This window comes from Aphelocoma coerulescens, chromosome 2, assembly GCF_041296385.1.
Source record: "Aphelocoma coerulescens isolate FSJ_1873_10779 chromosome 2, UR_Acoe_1.0, whole genome shotgun sequence".
NCBI classification, from domain to species: domain Eukaryota; kingdom Metazoa; phylum Chordata; class Aves; order Passeriformes; family Corvidae; genus Aphelocoma; species Aphelocoma coerulescens.
The window spans coordinates 61484523-61501917 of record NC_091015.1 but is presented as its reverse complement, the minus strand read 5'-3'; the positions used below and the strand labels follow the sequence as shown (position 1 = coordinate 61501917).

General features: G+C 40.7%; 1 protein-coding gene across 1 annotated transcript in view; it reads left to right on the top strand.

Moving 5' to 3' along the window:
* The window catches only part of HECW1 (HECT, C2 and WW domain containing E3 ubiquitin protein ligase 1), a 256870-nt gene that overhangs the window by 214760 nt on the left and 24715 nt on the right, over positions 1-17395 (top strand). Inside the window, exons 18-22 of the mRNA XM_069007777.1 lie at positions 1609-1692; positions 2676-2785; positions 4934-5054; positions 6468-6581; positions 9933-10085. Of these exons, the coding sequence (XP_068863878.1) occupies positions 1609-1692; positions 2676-2785; positions 4934-5054; positions 6468-6581; positions 9933-10085 (582 nt within the window). The remainder of the gene's footprint in view (positions 1-1608; positions 1693-2675; positions 2786-4933; positions 5055-6467; positions 6582-9932; positions 10086-17395) is intronic.

Here is a 17395-nt window from a genome sequence, read left to right as displayed (position 1 = left end):
GTAACTCCAGCAGAACCAGATTTTACTTCGTGGTTAGATTTACAGCCCTGTCTGGATATAGTCACCCTAGATTTTATAAAGAAATAGGAGCATTATTATGAAGTGGATTGTACTCTTGTCTTTAATCTTTCTCACTTGACTTAAAGGTAGTGGTTTCCAAAGTAGTTAAATTGTATCTTTCCTTTTCTTAAGCCCTTTCCTATTATTAAGTCCTTTCCTATTAGATTTTTAAAAACAGAAAAAAAAACAGAACCAATCACCAGTACAACTTAAACTCATTCAAATTCCAAAGTTTGAATTAATTGTTTTTGGCCAAGGACATAAGTTAGTGTTAATCAATGTCAGTAATGGCCATATGCACCAGCTGAGAGTTTGCCTGAGTTTAGGTTGTACTGTGCAGCCAGAGGTGGGGCTGCAGGACTGCTGAAGGAGGACAGGACCTCCAAATTCCTGCAGTGTGCTTTCTGCCAGTAGCCTTACTGACTTGTCATTTACCTCTGGGTGTAAGGATTAGACTTCCCTTCTGGAGGAATTGATACATGCAAATAAAAATGAGAGAGAATGAAAAATACTCTCAGTATTCAAGATGTACATTTCTGTAACTGAGAATTTTTTATCTTCACCATCAAATTATTCCAGACTTTTTTTTTTTCTCAGCTGTAACTTGAATTCTCATTTCCCAGAGAACAGATAATGCTTTTTTCTCCTTTTGAGCAGAGAACAAAATTGACCAGTGATAGGGACTAGACAGCTTAGCCAGTGCATAATGAGATTTGTAACAGGATATTGAGCCTTTTGCCTCCAGGTCATTGCTGATAATACCTTGAGCCAGGAGTGAGCCAAGCTACTGTCCAATGCTGATGCAGCAGGTATTAAGCAAACTCCTAGGATGCAAATGTCCATCTTTTATGGACCTTGATTGCAGGGTTCTAAAGTACATCCTTGACTTGAGGTAGAATATTTTGACTTAATACTAGAATAAAAATATTTGGAGATCGCAGTGCTTTAGAAACACACTGATAGGCTGGGGTGTAGATGTGTATCTTCCATGACCTAATCTCCTGATAGGATCCTATCCTATGTTTTCCAGTCCCTATTAATAAAATGTAGGGTTTTACACATGTAACACGTATTTACACCATATAACCTCTATGTGATTAATTCATATCAAGTATATATTAGAGTGTTATTTCCCAGATGGAACTGACAGAGGGAAAGGAAGAGATATTAATTGGAAATTCTGTTAACAAAAGGTGCTATCTTCGTTGTAGGCGTTGTATTCTTCTGTTGGTGACCTGACGTGTACACATGAAACTGGAGGACTAAGAATCATTCTGTCTTTTAAAATAGGGAATAAAATATCTTCTTTTTGGATCAGTAAACTGAGTGATAGAGATAGATTTTTTTTTTTTTTGCAAGTTTGTTAGGGAGATTAGAAAATGAATCAGGCATATAGGATGTTTGCCATCTTTGTAAGGAGATAAACAGAAACTGGGAAAATACCGAAGAATAACAACTCTATGCATGGTTCATGCCATGATAATGTATTTTTTTTCTGGTTTTGTATTTTTTTTTCTTCTCTTCTCCATAATATCACTTATGTTTCAGGGAGAAGATCCATTACATTCGGACAGAGGGTACACATGGCCTTGAAAAGTTGTCGTGTGATGCAGATTTAGTAATTCTGCTGAGGTAATCAATTTGATCAATAGCATAATGTCATTACTTACAGTACCAGAGAAACTATCTGGCTCTTTGTCAGCATAATTGAAAAGATTTTGTTAAATCAGGTCATACTGATAGCCATCCAAAATGATTCAGCCAGAGTACATCTGTCAATTTGTATTTCCTGGAAGGCACCCTTCATCAGTGCAATAAATCCAGCCAGCTCGGTCAGTATGGCTGTTACCATCAAGTAGCAGATAAGAAAGAATCAGATCAAAACATTTCCTTTTAATGGAAAAAAAATCTTATTTTGTAAAGAAAGAAAAAGAAGAGAGGAAAAAATCCCTTGTCTTCCTCAGTACAATAATGTAGCTGCTCATGAAATCGATAGTTTTACTACAGCAGTGCTACCACACATGCGTGAAACCTCCATGTCCAGTGCAGTGAGTGTTTTTTGGGTAATGAAGATAAGGCCTCAGTTTTTACTGGAGGCAGGGAGCTTGGTCTTTAGGTCCTACTTCTCCTCAGCACAGATAAGGACTTATTTTATTGTCTTGGTCTGAGATGGGAAATGTTGCATTACCCAGGTAGAGTTGGTGTGCTGTAATTGCCCTGCCTAATGCAAGAAGTTTACAACTTATTCCCACCATTTTAATTCAAGCAGTCAAAGCACTGAACTACATGAAAATAACCTGAGAAAAACAGCCTGGGAGACAGTGTGCATCTTTACTTCTCTGCTGATATGTTGAAGGTGTTCCTGTGTACTCACATCTTTGCTCTCCATCAGAGGGCTGAGCCATTGTGTTAGCATGAAACCTCTATTAAAATTCATTTTGTTCTTCATTACTAGTGACCAGGCTGTCTTTGGGAAATGTATGGATTTTTTGAATCCATGAGTTCAGAGATGCACCCAAATATCTGACACAGTGAACCTGCACCATACTGCATATTTACATTGCTTCATGTGATGAATGTGAACTAAATTTCTCCCTATGACTTTTTCCATGCAGCCTTTTTGAAGAGGATATTATGTCCTACATACCACTGCAGGCTGCCTTCCATCCGGGTTACAGTTTTTCTCCTCGCTGCTCACCCTGTTCATCACCCCAAAACTCTCCAGGTAAGGAGATGGGGAAATTAGGACAAAATCATGCATTTGTGGTATTTCTCCTAATAAATGGAAAGGGGCAGATCCAGAGCCAGCATCAGCTGTCAGCCTGCTTCCAGTGCCCACTCCGAACTGATCCCAGGTGCTTTTTTTTGCTGGATCAGTTTCCAGTGCTGCTGTGTATCTATTGAAGTGCTGGCAGTAGCTGAAACACAGATCAGAAATTGCCCATATGGAAGAAGGTATTTTCCTGCTTTTTATATCATTGGAAAGGATTAGGATAAGAGAATGATGTACTCCAAGCTTAAGTCACTGACCTGGAAGCACATTCATATTATGTGACAGCAGCAAAGAGCAACTTCCAAATTGGGGGTGTATTGCAGTACTTCCAGTACTCCTGTAAAGTTCAGTCTCCTCCACTCAGTGTTCCAAAAACTTCTCTTCTTCCCAAGGCACATCTATTTTAAGACCTGAGGGGATCATCTTCATCATCTAGCCTGACCTCCCATGTTGAGCCCATTAACTTAGGTTTGACAGGAAACATATTTTCCAGAAAGACATGCTGTCTGAGAAGGTTATTTCCAGCTGTGCTACATCTCTGTAGTTACTGTTTATGCTATAGAAATTTGAGGAGCTAATGTCTCCCTTTTGCCAAGATACATAACCCCCACCACAGTCTCACGGCGTGGCTGTGTCCAGTGGCCATTTTGAGACAATCAACACAAATATGATCTGAAGAAATCCATTTTTGGCTGCGCTTTTTGAACATTCATTTAAATTATCTGATTTCAAACAAAGATAAGGGACAAGAGAAATTCAAATCTTGGATGTGGCTGTGGAAAACAGAAAGGTTTTTGATGCGAAGATGTTACATACTAAACCCTTTTCTACAGGAGGACAGTGTTTTGTCAGAATGTCCTATTTGCATTAATGAATTTTGACACCATTGTTAATACAGTTCCCTTCATCTACGTCAGGACAGGTCATAAGCAAGTCTCTCCTACAGGACAAAACTCCAAGTATTTGGCACAAAGGTGACTTAGGAGACTGTTCTTGTGAAACCCAAGAAGGGCAAGTACTCGTTTCCAGCAACACACTGTCTTCTTGCTGATTTCTGTCCTGGTTATAGAGCCCATGAGAGCACCCCTTCTCTTTTGTCCTGGGGGAAAACAAAAGGCCAACAGAAGAAAGAAGTGTTGCAAGGGATTCTCTTTGCACTGCATGTAAATATGCCTGTCTTACCAGCAGAGACAATAATGTCCTTCCCTCATGGCAACCATAATACTTTGGGCTCCCACTAAATGTGGTGGGGTTCTTTTTCTTTCCTGTGGAGCACCTGCTGCCAGATTTCTCATGAAAGGGCTTGTTTTTATTGTCTTTTGTAATGAGATAGGGAAATGGGATTTCATGAATCTGTTCTTTGGCCCTTTATGGCATGGCACTTGTTTATACAAAAAGAATAATTAGCTACTTGGAGAATGCAGCCTTCAAAACAAAACAGGTTCCAAATTGCTAAAAAACCTGCTCTATGTGTGAATCATAATAGGGAAATGTAGTATTTCTTGCTGACAGAAATCCTTTTTGATGCCACAAAGGGGTTTTGTGTTGATAGCTGGAAGTGTTTAATATACAGTCAGATTAACCCGGGGAAACCCGACTCTGAGCTTGGCTGGGGTGCCAGGCTCCAGTGAGAAGTATTGCTCTGAGTTTAGAGGTTTAATCCTGCCAAGTAAGATCTCCTGTACAGTGCAGAGGAGAGAGATCGCGTGAAAGTGCAAAAGAAAAAGAAGACTTAAATGCCACTGACCATGAGAGGCAGATATGCATGTCAGTCTTTCTCATGCCTTTCTGATCCTTCAGTTTCCATTCAGGTCAATCACAGCTAAAGGCTGAGGCTACACAAGGGCACACACAAGGTGAGCTTAACAGTACTTTTAGTGAAGAGGATACAGTCCCTGGAAGTTCATTGCAATCATTGAATTACAGGAACTTTAACTCTATTGATGCCAGATAGAACAAAAATATCACTGAGTGCACTGTATTCCTGGTAAAAAGTTCCTAACACATTTATTAACCAGTTCTGTCTGGAAACATAAGCTGCATGATTTGGAAGAATGTCAAGGCCCTTACACCTTAGGATGCTGTTCATTTTCCCTCCAGGGCTGCAGCGAGCAAGCGCAAGAGCACCTTCTCCATACAGGAGGGACTTTGAAGCCAAGCTGCGCAATTTCTATCGAAAACTTGAAGCCAAAGGATATGGGCAAGGTCCAGGGAAAATTAAGTGAGTATTAGTCTCTCAATTAGTCTAACATGTCAATAGCTTTGTCTTTTTTCATTCATTATCCATGAAGACAGTGATAGGGAGTGTGAAACACCCTGTAGATTGCATTTTTTACATAACCATCAGGGCGAGATACGATCTTCATATACCCTGCAAAAGAGTGACCTTCAAGAGGCTTTTGTGTGGAAGTTTTACTTTTTAAAGATTCATATTCTCTTACACTCCCACTTCCTACCTATTTAGCAGGGATGTTCACATTCCTACCTATAATTTGCCAGTAGGAGAATTATCCTTCAAAGCAAACATCCACCAGGTATTACCAACAACTGTATCATTGTAATGACGGGATGACTCCAAATTCTTTGGATCTACATATCAGTGTAACTCAGGACCAGAACATGATCCTACAGAAGTTAGTCTGTACATGCAGGTTTAACTTCCCATAGTTCTTTGTGTTGGTAGCCCTCCTGGATTTGAACTGGAGAGATTTCTTCAGTGCCAGTCTTCATGTATTGTGGGGTTCTCTCTCATTTGGTCATGGAGTTTCTTTCCACATGTCTTGTTAGTTGGCTTTTGAGTCTGTACCTACTTGTGCTCCATCTAGTTATCCAACTTTGCCAAAGGGCTGTGTGTTTGTAAGGTATTTCCTGGGCATCTGGTTGAATTTATGCCTCAGGCTGGCTTCCTACCAAAGGACATCTGTTGTGAAAAACAAAAAAGTATGAAGCCAAGCAATTTATTCCAGGCAAATATCATCAACAAAATAATCTTACAGAGCTGAGGAATCCTAGCTGGTGGTTACCCATTTTGGTGTCCTGCTACATGGGTCCAAGGCAGACATGAAATATATTTTAGAAGGTCTGTCTTAAAATGTCCGTGAATATATGAACAAGAAGGATTTCTTGCACAGATGGTGTGTAAAAGTACTATTCATTAAGTTGTTTTAGAGATTAGTATGGGAGTGAGAGATGTGTTATATAAACAGAGGCTGATAACTCCTTTTGCTTCCCCCACTACAGAAGCAGTATTTCCATGGACATTCACTGGATTAAATCCAGGAAGTGTTTGGGGCCAATTCCAGAAAGCTGTGACTTCATATACACAGGAAGCTCACAGCCCACTCTACCACAGAAATTTGTATGTATGGTTTGTTGCAGAGAGTCTTAGCAGTAGAGCAGCACTTTTAACCTAATCATGACATTGTGAGGAAATTCACCTTGGAGGCACATAGGAAAGTCTGATGGAACAACTCCTGAAAACCCGTAATGGTCAAGTAGCACATGCACTGGCAGATGCCGTTTTATTAAGTTCTCTGAGAACCAATGTCTCTCTTTACAGCTGTTGTTTACCTTCAGCCTCACAAGCTCACACAAGACTCAATAATCAGATCTTTATTTCTGCCACCCTTTGCAGGTTAATTATACGGCGTGACCACTTGCTGGAAGGCACCTTCAACCAGGTAATGGCATACTCACGCAAGGAGCTCCAGCGGAACAAACTCTACGTCACGTTTGTCGGCGAGGAAGGGTAGGGAACCACAGAATGCTTTCGGTTCTGAAGTAGCTGTTGTGTTGCAAAACACCAAGTTGACTAAGGCTGAGCCTCTCTTGTTATGTAATGTTTCTTTGGTTTTGTTTTACCTCTGAGTAAGTGATTCATCTTAATCAACTCAAACATTTGTTAAAAATAACAATAACAATAATGCTTCATTTTCCTATAACACCTTCCATCCAGGCATCTCAAAGTGACAATTTGAGTGGTTAAATCTAACATCATCTTGTTTGCCATAGATATTTTGACAGGCTGGAAGGGAAAACTCAGCTACAGGCCAATGTTTACACATTGAATCAGTCTCAGAACTATAATTAGAGAGCAGACCTTTATCCACTTTGTTACTCTAACTCTTCACGATGTATCTGGTTTTGCTTTAAAAATTTTTGCTTTGTGTGCCATCTAATGATCATTTGTTACCCATATGCGGGTTTCTTGTTTCCACCTGAAGTGAGAAACATGAATGCTGTTTAGTCTTTAAAATTTAATTCATCCAGTTGGAATCTGAAAGCAATAGAAGTCTCTTGAGAAGGCCTTTTCTCAGGAAACTTCCTACCACTCTTACAATCCATAAGCCATTCTTGTATGATGAAAGCCAGCCCCTGACCTTTTGTTTTCAGATGTAAACACAACCTTTCAAAGCCACCCTGGCTCACCTCAAGAGATTCATTGTAATTGAGACTTGATCCACACGCTTTTATAATGGAAAGACCATTATGTGCATGTTTCCAGTGTGCCATATTACAAAGGCCTGAAATTGTATTTCAGTAGCTTTGCATGTAAAGTTTCTTGTTTTCAAAAACCACATGGGTGGGATTTCAGTTCCAAAGGTACCAGACAGTACCTGAGGCAACTCTCAGCGTGTCCAGCGACTGCTGACACTCTCAGCTCGGAGATGTCATGGCAAGTGAAGGGCTTCTGCCAAGCTGAACTTGTGTCAGGACAGGTTACGTCCTGTGGAAAACAGAAGTTGCCAATCTCAAAGAGTCACTCGGTGACCTCAGTATCAGCGGGTTTTTCACTCTTACTTCTTATTCTCTATGGATTTAATATTGTGTAACAGAGGTCATCTTTCACAGCTGGTTTTTGCCTCTGGCTTGCAAGTAAAGCATAAACATGTAGCACTCTGTAGTTTGTATTTTTGGAATAGCATTCTGGAATGCTAATACTGGGCAAAGTCATATTGTTTTCTGCGTGGCATGCTGTCCTCAAGAGAAATTACAAACCAATTTGATGTGCAAATTCATTCATTCTTCACTGATTCATTTACATCTGAAGATACATTCCTCCAGGGTTTCTGCTGCTTAATGCTAGTATACATTCTGCTGCAGGGACTCCAAGATGCCAGTTCCCTAGTGAAGAGTTGATGCTGTATGGCCACGTGATGCTGTATGGGCAGAGTTTCCCACGTTTCAAAGAAAAAGGACATTGAAAATGAACTATAAAGGCTTTATGATGAGTTAGTGTGTTGCCCAGAAATGCAATAGCTAGTCTCTTCCATTGGAGGATTTTGAATCAGACACATGTTGTTTGTAGTTCTTTACTCCAGCCATTATCAGGCTTAACCCAGTACTTTGATGTCCACAGAACCAGACCTGTCCCATGGCTGGCACTAGTGGGTCACGTGGGCTTGTTGCCACCCTCTTTTGTAGGTGTGGCTTTAGTGTCATCTCATGATCCTAGAGCTAAAGCCCCTCAAAGAGAGAAGTACTGAATCTCCAGACATAAAACACAGGAGGATGGGCCCATCTGCCCTTTGTCATCTTTCTAGTTGCACAAATCAATCATTCAGCCCCTTTCACTTATGCTTCTATAACTTCTTAGTACAGAGCATTCTGATTCCATTGCAGAGCTTTCCACTTACTTTATGTTTGTTAAGTAGAAGGAAGTAGAAGGTGTCCACCTCAGAAAATCTTTTGGCACACGTGATATATGCCTACAGATCATTTCTTCATATTGCTACATGTAGGTTTATTTTAGATTGAAAAACCTATCTATCATTATTAGAGAATGATCTGTTTTTAATAAATCCACCACAGCTTTCATTTCATGCATTCAGGGAAAATTTTTGGTCTCGTTTTCCTTTTTTTTTCCAAGTTGAGTTTAAAAAATTAAAGGGAAAAAAAGAGGCTCTCTATAGAGCAAATTCGTACAACAGCAAAGCACAGCTTAAGGTGTACCACGTGAAAATAGCAGAAAAGTAGTAGGGCTTGAATTGAACAAGCAAGGAATCATCATTCTGTCTTAAGAGACACAGTTCTGCTGGGACTTGGTCTTGTTCAGTGATGCGGCTGGTGTGGGGTCAGTAGCTCTGACCCAGGAAGCTGTGACCAGTCCGGAGAGATGGTCCTGTGAGGAACCGTCTTCCCGGGTCCCAGTGTCTTCCCTCAGCCGTAGCCAGAGTGCCCTTGCAGGGAAGCTGTCAGCTCTTAGTGATTGTCAGCTCGTGATTTCAGCTCTTTGCTCTGCAGGGCAGTCTCCAGGCCAGACTAGGAGGAGAGAGACAAGAGACCCGTATAGCTGTTCCGCACGGGGTAGCTTTATTAGTCCATACTCCAGCTAAGGGGAGGCCAGGGATGAGCTCTCTCTGCCCTCACAGGGGTAGAGGGCTAGCTTTTATAGGGATACAGGGGGTGGGTGTCAGAGGGTAAAAGCCAGTGGGTTACAAAAGATCTGCATAGGGTCTCCCAGAGGATTCTGGGTCTGTCTTCTTCTCACCGTAGCTGAAAAGTGGCTGCCTTCCCAGGGGGGTCCTGCTGGGAGGTTAAGCAATCTCCTTATCTCAGCAAGGCGTCCCTCTAGGGCAGGGGCTGGGCATACCCCACAGTTCAGCATAAACCTTTAGGTTATACCTATAGCTAAGAAAGCATCCTTGGGGCAAGAATTTGGTACATCTCGGTGTAGGAGAGTCAGAGCAATTTCTGCTTTAGATGAGGCTGTCTGGTGTGTGAACCCAGACAGTCAAGTGTTCACAGGCAGTTCAAACCCACTCACTAAGAAGCTACCCTTCTGCCAGCCAGCCAGCTGAGGCAAGGCTGAGCCTTGTACCTCTGGTTTGCTAAACTTTTGGAACAAAGGAAAATAAACTACTTAGGGGACGTATCCCAGTTATGGTTCCTCCCACGTCAACCTGGATACTGGTGAAGTTTTGGCATCACAACTTGTTCATGTCTCAGAATCAAGTTTTGAAAGGAGAGATAAATCATGTTAGAAACACTTGACTGCACAGGCCACTGTGTTAAGACAGGAACCAGTGTAGGCAAACCTGGGAAATCCGCTCAAATGGTAAGGAGCCTCATTTTATCTTTCCTATGTTTTTCTTTCCAGGTTGGACTACAGTGGCCCCTCCCGAGAATTCTTTTTCCTTCTGTCTCAGGAGCTCTTCAATCCCTATTATGGGCTGTTTGAGTATTCAGCCAACGACACTTACACTGTACAGATCAGCCCCATGTCTGCCTTTGTTGAAAATCACCTGGAATGGTAAGAACATTTTATGCAGAACTGAACAATTGTTTCAGAGCAATAAAAAAAATGGAAAAGCAAAACAAAAGCTGCCAGTTTAGACTAGAGTACATACAAATATTGCTAATTCTGGGAAGAGGTGGGGAAGAAAGTTGTGAAAAGGAAGAGAGGGGGTAAACATAAATACAAGAGCAGTCTCTGAAAAAGCAGTCGTGATGAAGTACTACTATTAAAATGTCCTGATGGCATTACATGGGACTTGATGTTTGTTTACTTTTGTGTGAATGTGAAAAGGACAGGGATAAGAGCTCTGCTTAATCAAATCCTCATCTCCTTGGTCCCTTTCTAAGAAAAGCAAGTGTGGCCTGTCTGTACATCACACAGCATTGTGCTTGGAAGGTGTACAGTGTTCTCTGAGAGCCACTCTGATGCTCTGTTCCTAGCACATGCCTTAAAAAAGACCCAGTGAAAGCAGTTTCCCTTTTCTTCCCTGACAGAGTGTCCCTGCTTGTCTGGGGCAAGGCCAGCAGAGTGAGCAGATATTTTAGCTTACTAAGTATGTGTGCAAACAGACAAATTGCTGATCTTGTTTCTTTATCAAAAATTCTGAAAGCATATTGTGATGTCCTCATTTTCTCTTTCTGCCTCCAGATCCGTCTGTCTTTGGGAGCTGTTTTCACTTTGGTAGTTTCAGATGTGGTTCAGCGGAGCATGGGCTCTGAGCCCTGGGCATTACTTGGTCCCTTGTGGGATTTCATTGTGTCAAAGAAATGCTACCACATGGGATTGTTCCTATGATGGTTTCCTTTGTCAATCTCACTGGCTCCTCTCAGAGGTCCTTTTTTTTTGAAATGGGAGGCAGTTCAGGCCCCTTTTAAATTGCAAATAGTACACATTTCTCTATTCTTGTAAACAGATCCTCCTTTTCTTGGCTTACAGCAGGCATGAGATCAAGAACAGTTGTACCATCACCTCTGTTAAAGTTGCCAGGGGAAAAAGGGACGTTGCTTGGGAGTAGCATGGTTTCTGACTTGTTGGAATTTTTTTTGTATTATCACTTCCAGCAGTGGTGCTAACAGTGATCCTTGCTTTAGATTGTTCCTCTACTGACATGAGCAGGAAGAGAGCAGCTTAGTTCTTACAGCCTTTTCACCTCCCACTGCAATCCTGTTCATTAGACATTATGTGGTGCCTTCCTAGTTTTCAAGAAGAAATACAGTCTGTCCTATGTCCTATCTTAATAGACAGCATGGATAAACTTCTCATTTAGGAGGCTGTTATTTGTGGAGATGTATTTTTGCCTTCCAGGCAGTGGACCAACTAGGCAGGTGCAAACCCATACCATTCTGCCCACATGGTGGCAAAGCTGAACATTATGACCTCTGTGTCCAGAGATGGTGAAATAGGCCCTTGCTCTTATGTGTTACAAACACTGTTGTTGCAAAGAGTTGCAATTTTCTTACGTGATAAATTCTACTGCAAAACATATATGCTGAGTTTGATCCCTTCATTTTGTCCTTCTGTGCCTTGAGAGATTTCAACATGAAAGAGGCAGGTTTTTGAAGGTATCCTGGGCATATAGAAGCACAGAAAGACATCTAATATGATTTCTGTAGTGATTAGCATTTAACTCAGAAAACAGCAGCAGTTAGACACAGGATATTTCTTCAACTACACGTATCAATCCAGCTTCTTGCATGCAGAATGTTATTTAGCCTTTGGACATTTTTAATTTTCTTATTTTTAAGAAAGACAAATTGGGTCTCTTGGCCTGCAGAAGGAAATAAATGCTATGAATGAAGAGGTTTGCACATGCAGTATTGTAAATAGGGCGAGATTGCAGGACCCTAGGGAAAGATAAACAATCCAGTCAGTGCTTGGAAATACTTCTTGAACCTGTTATGGAAATAATTGCCTGAGACCAGCAGTTTTTAATTACCCTGATAGGTTTCATGATTGGCTTGTAGATATCTAGACATTCTAAATGTTTTTATGCTGTCTGTGTGACTGATGTCAGCTATTCATGTGTAACCTTAGAGTCCTGTGTTCAGAAGTCTGTGCAGCCAGTGAAGATTGAATTTGGACCAACCTTCTTGAAACTCAGAGTTTCTCCCATTAAGGCTTTACAAGCTAAATTCTGTGAGGAGATTGTACTAACTGCCTTGTCATTATTTGTTCCTGAGGAATGGGCTTTTCTGATGTTTCCAGGCTTTCTTCATTCTCCTCAAAGTCAATGCTGAAACTTCTGTTTCTCAGATTTACTTGTTGATAAGATTCCAACAGAGCCTCCTCCCTGTAACATGCTGGAAATAGATTTTACTTTCCTGTTCTCCGATCTGTTATGAAGCACCAGCTAATATAGACAGATGAATCAGTTTGAGAGTTCCAGGGTCACAGATAATTTATATTCATAGTCTTTTCAAAGCTTGAAGTCTGATGTCAGTCATGAAAACCACACAACCACAATTGGGTTAGATTTGCAGATTTCTTCAACTGTATGCTTTTTGGTGCTGTGGGGCCTGTTATTTATGTGAAATCTACCCTTGACATGTTTTTCTCTATAGTACTTCTGCAAGACCTCTCCAGACACAGCTATATTAAGAAACAGGGCTGGCAAAAAAATGAGCTCAAAATTATTTTACGTTTTTGCTTTCTTAAGTGAACAGTGGTGAATTTGAGATAAATACAACAAAATGCAAAGATTTGAAGTTTCATTCATATTGGCAGAATTGAGAAATACACTGCTCTTTCTCCCCAGCCTAAAAGTTACTGTTCTGCCCCTTTTAGTGGCTTATTTCATGCTTTCCTCTTTGTACAAACAGCATTCTGAGTCCAAAATGAGCACATCAAAGCACAGACTAGTTGTATGTATGCCAAGCTAAGAAAGAGACATAATGACTGGAAAATATTTCTCATTTATGGAGAAACTGAGATTTAACACCTTTCCTCCAAGCTTCCATTGAGTAAGACTTTTTCCTTCAGTGAACATATGTGCATGCTGAACACACAAAATATAAGATATCACACATTTTTAAAGTTATAATATTTTAAATCCCCCTGTATCTGAAAGGACAGTTACAACTCTCTAGATCAAAGAAGTTTGATGATACATATTGTTATCTGCATGCTACAGGTTGTACCGGAAGCTCACAGCCAGAAAAGCTGCTTTTAATCCGTGCCAGTAGTGAGCCACTCTATCTGATCTAGGTAAACGTGTCTAGCTTTTTGCCTAGATAGTTGAATACATCTTCTGAAATACATTCCCATTCGAGGTAGTTCACCCTTTTCCACGTAAGTAGGCAAAATGTGGAACCAAAGAAAGAAATGTGAAAACAAGCCCAGTCTCTACATAAAAGGCCAGATGGCCTAGACAGAAAAAATCATTCACAGACATTCATTTGGAGATCTGAGGGATCTTAACTTGAAACATCTTTTTTCTATGTTTTCACTGTGAATTAGTGACAGCATGGGTTTTTGTAATAGTTAGGCATTTGTGGACCTTGCTGTGACATTTATGCAGCCAGGGAGCAGTACCCCAGTGCTACAGTTGTCTTAGAGGTATTTACAGCTTGCTAATCATACTTAGCATTCTGTATCCATCTCAGAGAAGCCCTGTCATGTTTTGTTTGTTTTTCTTTACATGAAAATGAATGCACTTATTTAGCAGAACCTTGTTAGAAAGTTGAAGACCTGTGAGTAAAATAGTTTTGCACAAAATCCTACTGAAGACCAGAGACATGATGATATAGTCAGACCCAATGCCCAGAAGCTGTAGATTTATTCCTGGCCACATTGTCCTAATGAACTTAATGCTTAATACTTAACTTAATGCTTTAGAACTGCTTTGGGGCAGGACTTTCTTCATTCATTTCCCATAGTTCACTTTTCTTTCTTCCCTCCAATACCCCTCCTCATATTCTAGTCTGTGCCACTGAGCAGAGTCAGACAGAAGACTTGGATGTATTTCTGCATCTCATTCTGCAGGCAGATGGAAGCCTGATGCACCCACTCTCCATGCAGACAAGAACTTGCTTTCCCAGTGCTCCAAGCCAGCTGACATGGTCACTGCAAGGTTGAGCTGAGCAAATACATGCTGTCTCCCATCAGGGCTAATTTCTTCAGGCATGGCATTGCCGGGGTTGCTTTTGCATGCTCTGGCAAGTGTGGCACATGGGCAGAGGCAGCTTTGCCTGCACGGTGCTGTGGGGGCATAACCCCAGCCAACCTCTGAGTGTCCCTTTTATTTATTTCATGTAAATGAGAAACCGCATAAGCAGCACTATTCATCTCTAGCGTGCCAGAGAATGCAGGGTGGGGTTTTTTCCTTTTTTTGTTTAAGTAAACCCAAGGAGAACCGAGAATGTTGCAACCTCAGCTGTCTTTTCTCCTTAGAGAGCTTAGTTGGTTTTCTTACCCCAATTTCCTTAGGAGTTGTGTCTTGTGCAATTGCCCTGCCTATCCATCAGACAGATTCCTAATCAGTTTGAGACCTGTCTGACGGGAAGGTAAACATCTTGAAGATACTAATTTCCTAAAAGGTTTGTGAAACTTGGGTCTGAGTAAAGGACAGATCTGCAGAAGAGTGGCTCAGTGAGGTGGTCTGGAGAGCTCAGCACAGATCTGTTCTGTCTGTCCTCTCAGCTGGCCAGGCAGCGCGAGTGAGCTGACAGCTCCATCACAGGCACAGGCTGCAAACAAGCCACATCCTCTTGCTCAGTAGCTTGGGGATGTGAGACAGAGCTGTGCAAGCTCAGGGGAGACAGAGGGGAGAAACTGGAGATACTCCAAAGTCTGGGAAGTGCTAGCAGAAATACATAGGAGGAACTGGGAGCTGTTGCACTGTGGTAATGTAGGGCCATCAGAGGCAGATCTATAGGAAACAAAGCTCCCTTAATCCTTCTACAAAGAGATTGACTTATTTCAGTTAAAGTGTTTTTAAAGTAAGTGACAAATTACCTCATGACCTAATGGGTTGTATTCAGATGCTGACCAGCTCATGGGATGGATTTAGGCACACTCCGTGGCTCTTTATAGAAACAGTGGAGAAATGTAGTCACAGCATCTAAGCAGGAGGTCTGCAAACAGCCAGTACTCCTCTCCACTGACTGAAAGGAGCTCTTGGGAATATGTGGTCTGAATTACTCATTAACCTCTCTAACTTTTCAACTGTTGTGGCAGGCAACCTACTATGGCCCAATACCTGTTTAGTCAGGGAGTCAGAAACACTAAGTTTGGTTTTGGGCTCAGAAGGGCCACTTGTGTGGGTCTACATTTGGGGGAGGAATTAATTTAGAAGACCAATTTTGCAGTTGTCTTGAAAGGGCCTATTTATGCTAAGCACTGAAAAATCATTCTCTTAAAAATCAGATAAAGCACCCCGGAGTGAGGCATCAATCTATATCCAGTTGTTTTTGAAATTAGATGACTGCCTCTTTGCCTCAGTTTCCATCTGAAGAGATTTCCTAGTATGTAATCAACTTGAATTCCATTTGATGTACAGTACTGCTCTGAACTGCTTTGAAATTCTCAGATGAAAGGCACCATAGAAAACCAAAGCATTTAATGTTATGTTACACTATAAATTTTAATTACTAGCAATATCTTATTTTAAATAAATTATGTTTGCATGAGAAATTTTCAAGCACTATTGTAAATCTTCTGGACAAGAATGATATTAAAATAAATGTGCAGCTGAAATAATTTATAAGACCTTTTCACTGTGTGAAAAGAGTATGTTACTGAAATGCCTTCTTGCTGCTGTACTGTGATCTTTCTCAGTGCCTCCTGTACTTAAGTAAACTTTGATTTTCCTATTAAGTTTGATATATGACTATATCACATAGAGCCTGCCTCAACAGCTGGTTAATTATTTATTAAGGGTCATGAGGAATTGGAAGATTAAAGGCAAACCAAAACTGAACGAGAAAAAAAACATTCTTCTTAAAGAATGAGCTTGTACAGCAACCATTTTTTCTTTTAAAAAAGGTTCTGCTTTATATTTACCTTATTCTTGACTTTCTGTCTCTTACTACAGAATTTTTTTCCAAGCTCTTTTGAGGATCTGAATGACGTTGCTTTATGAGTTGAAAGAAGAGATGCCTCTCACAGTCTCTACCCCTTTCCCTCCTCTGAATCTCGTAGTCTCTCTAGCACTGCTTCCAAATTAGAGTTTGGTTTGAGGGAAAGGCGGGTGTTCTGTTTTGTTCTGTGTTTACAAAAGTCATATTTGTAGTTTTTACCCATGCTTAGGGCCATTTAGTCTTTTGCAACATTGCAGATTAAATTTGCTCAGGGATGGGAGGCTTCACATGAAAATCTCTGTAGTGTCTGCACCTTGCATGTGGCAGAGGAGAAAATGGTAAAATCCACGCTGTCCCCAAGCACGTGGGCCTGCAGGGAAGCAGCAGGATGGGCAGTGATCGTGTGTGTATTGGTAGTGGCAAAAAACCCACAGGGAGTGATGAATGTTGTCATATCTCTTGTTCCAGCCACGCTGGAATGGCAAGGCTGAGCTGTCACTATGAAGTATTGCTCAGTCATCATTCCACTCCTTATTTCTCACCACATTTTATTCAGACTTCGGTAAGGTAAAGAAAATTCAGCTAGAGCAGGTGTAGAAATTCCCAAGATAACCTTTTTTTGTTAGTAACATGATTCATACATCAAAAGAAAGACTGCTTGTAGAGCAATATTGTTTTCAGTAAATCACCCAAATTAATTTTGGGTATTTTTGAGTAGCAAAGGCATTTCTCTTTCTATAGGCCTCTCCCTGGGATGTTTTGAAAGTTAGAAGTTTCATTTGTCCATTGAAAATTATTCTTAGTTTCAGTATGTTACCTTGCTGTTACATTAAATTCCAGAAAAAGGGAATATTATAGATTTAATTTGATCTGATATGTGTTTTTAAAGGGAGAAAGGTAATATTTGTCAGTTTGCCCCAACTTGAGATAGCAATATTTTTCAAAATCTCAATAAACTTATGGAGGAAGAGAAAAGTCTTTACCTGTCCACCCTCTATGAGAAAAAGTTCATGTAATAGCAAGAATACAGAACTGTACATTCAGTATCCTGTGGCTCATTGAAGGAAGCTTTTTACACTCTGGCTTATGACTTCCATTCTAGAAAATGACAGACTGGAAACTGGAATTAGTTAATTGTGTTGGAAAGATTTGTAAAGAAAAAGTAAAAAATTTTCTTAGACTTCAGAACACAAATGCAAAGGTTCTGCTATTCTGCATGTTCCCAGAAGAGGATCAGAGTGGTCAGTTTGCAGTGGTATTAATAAAAGTTGGAGGTATTCAATGATTTGCAAAACAAGACCTAAAACA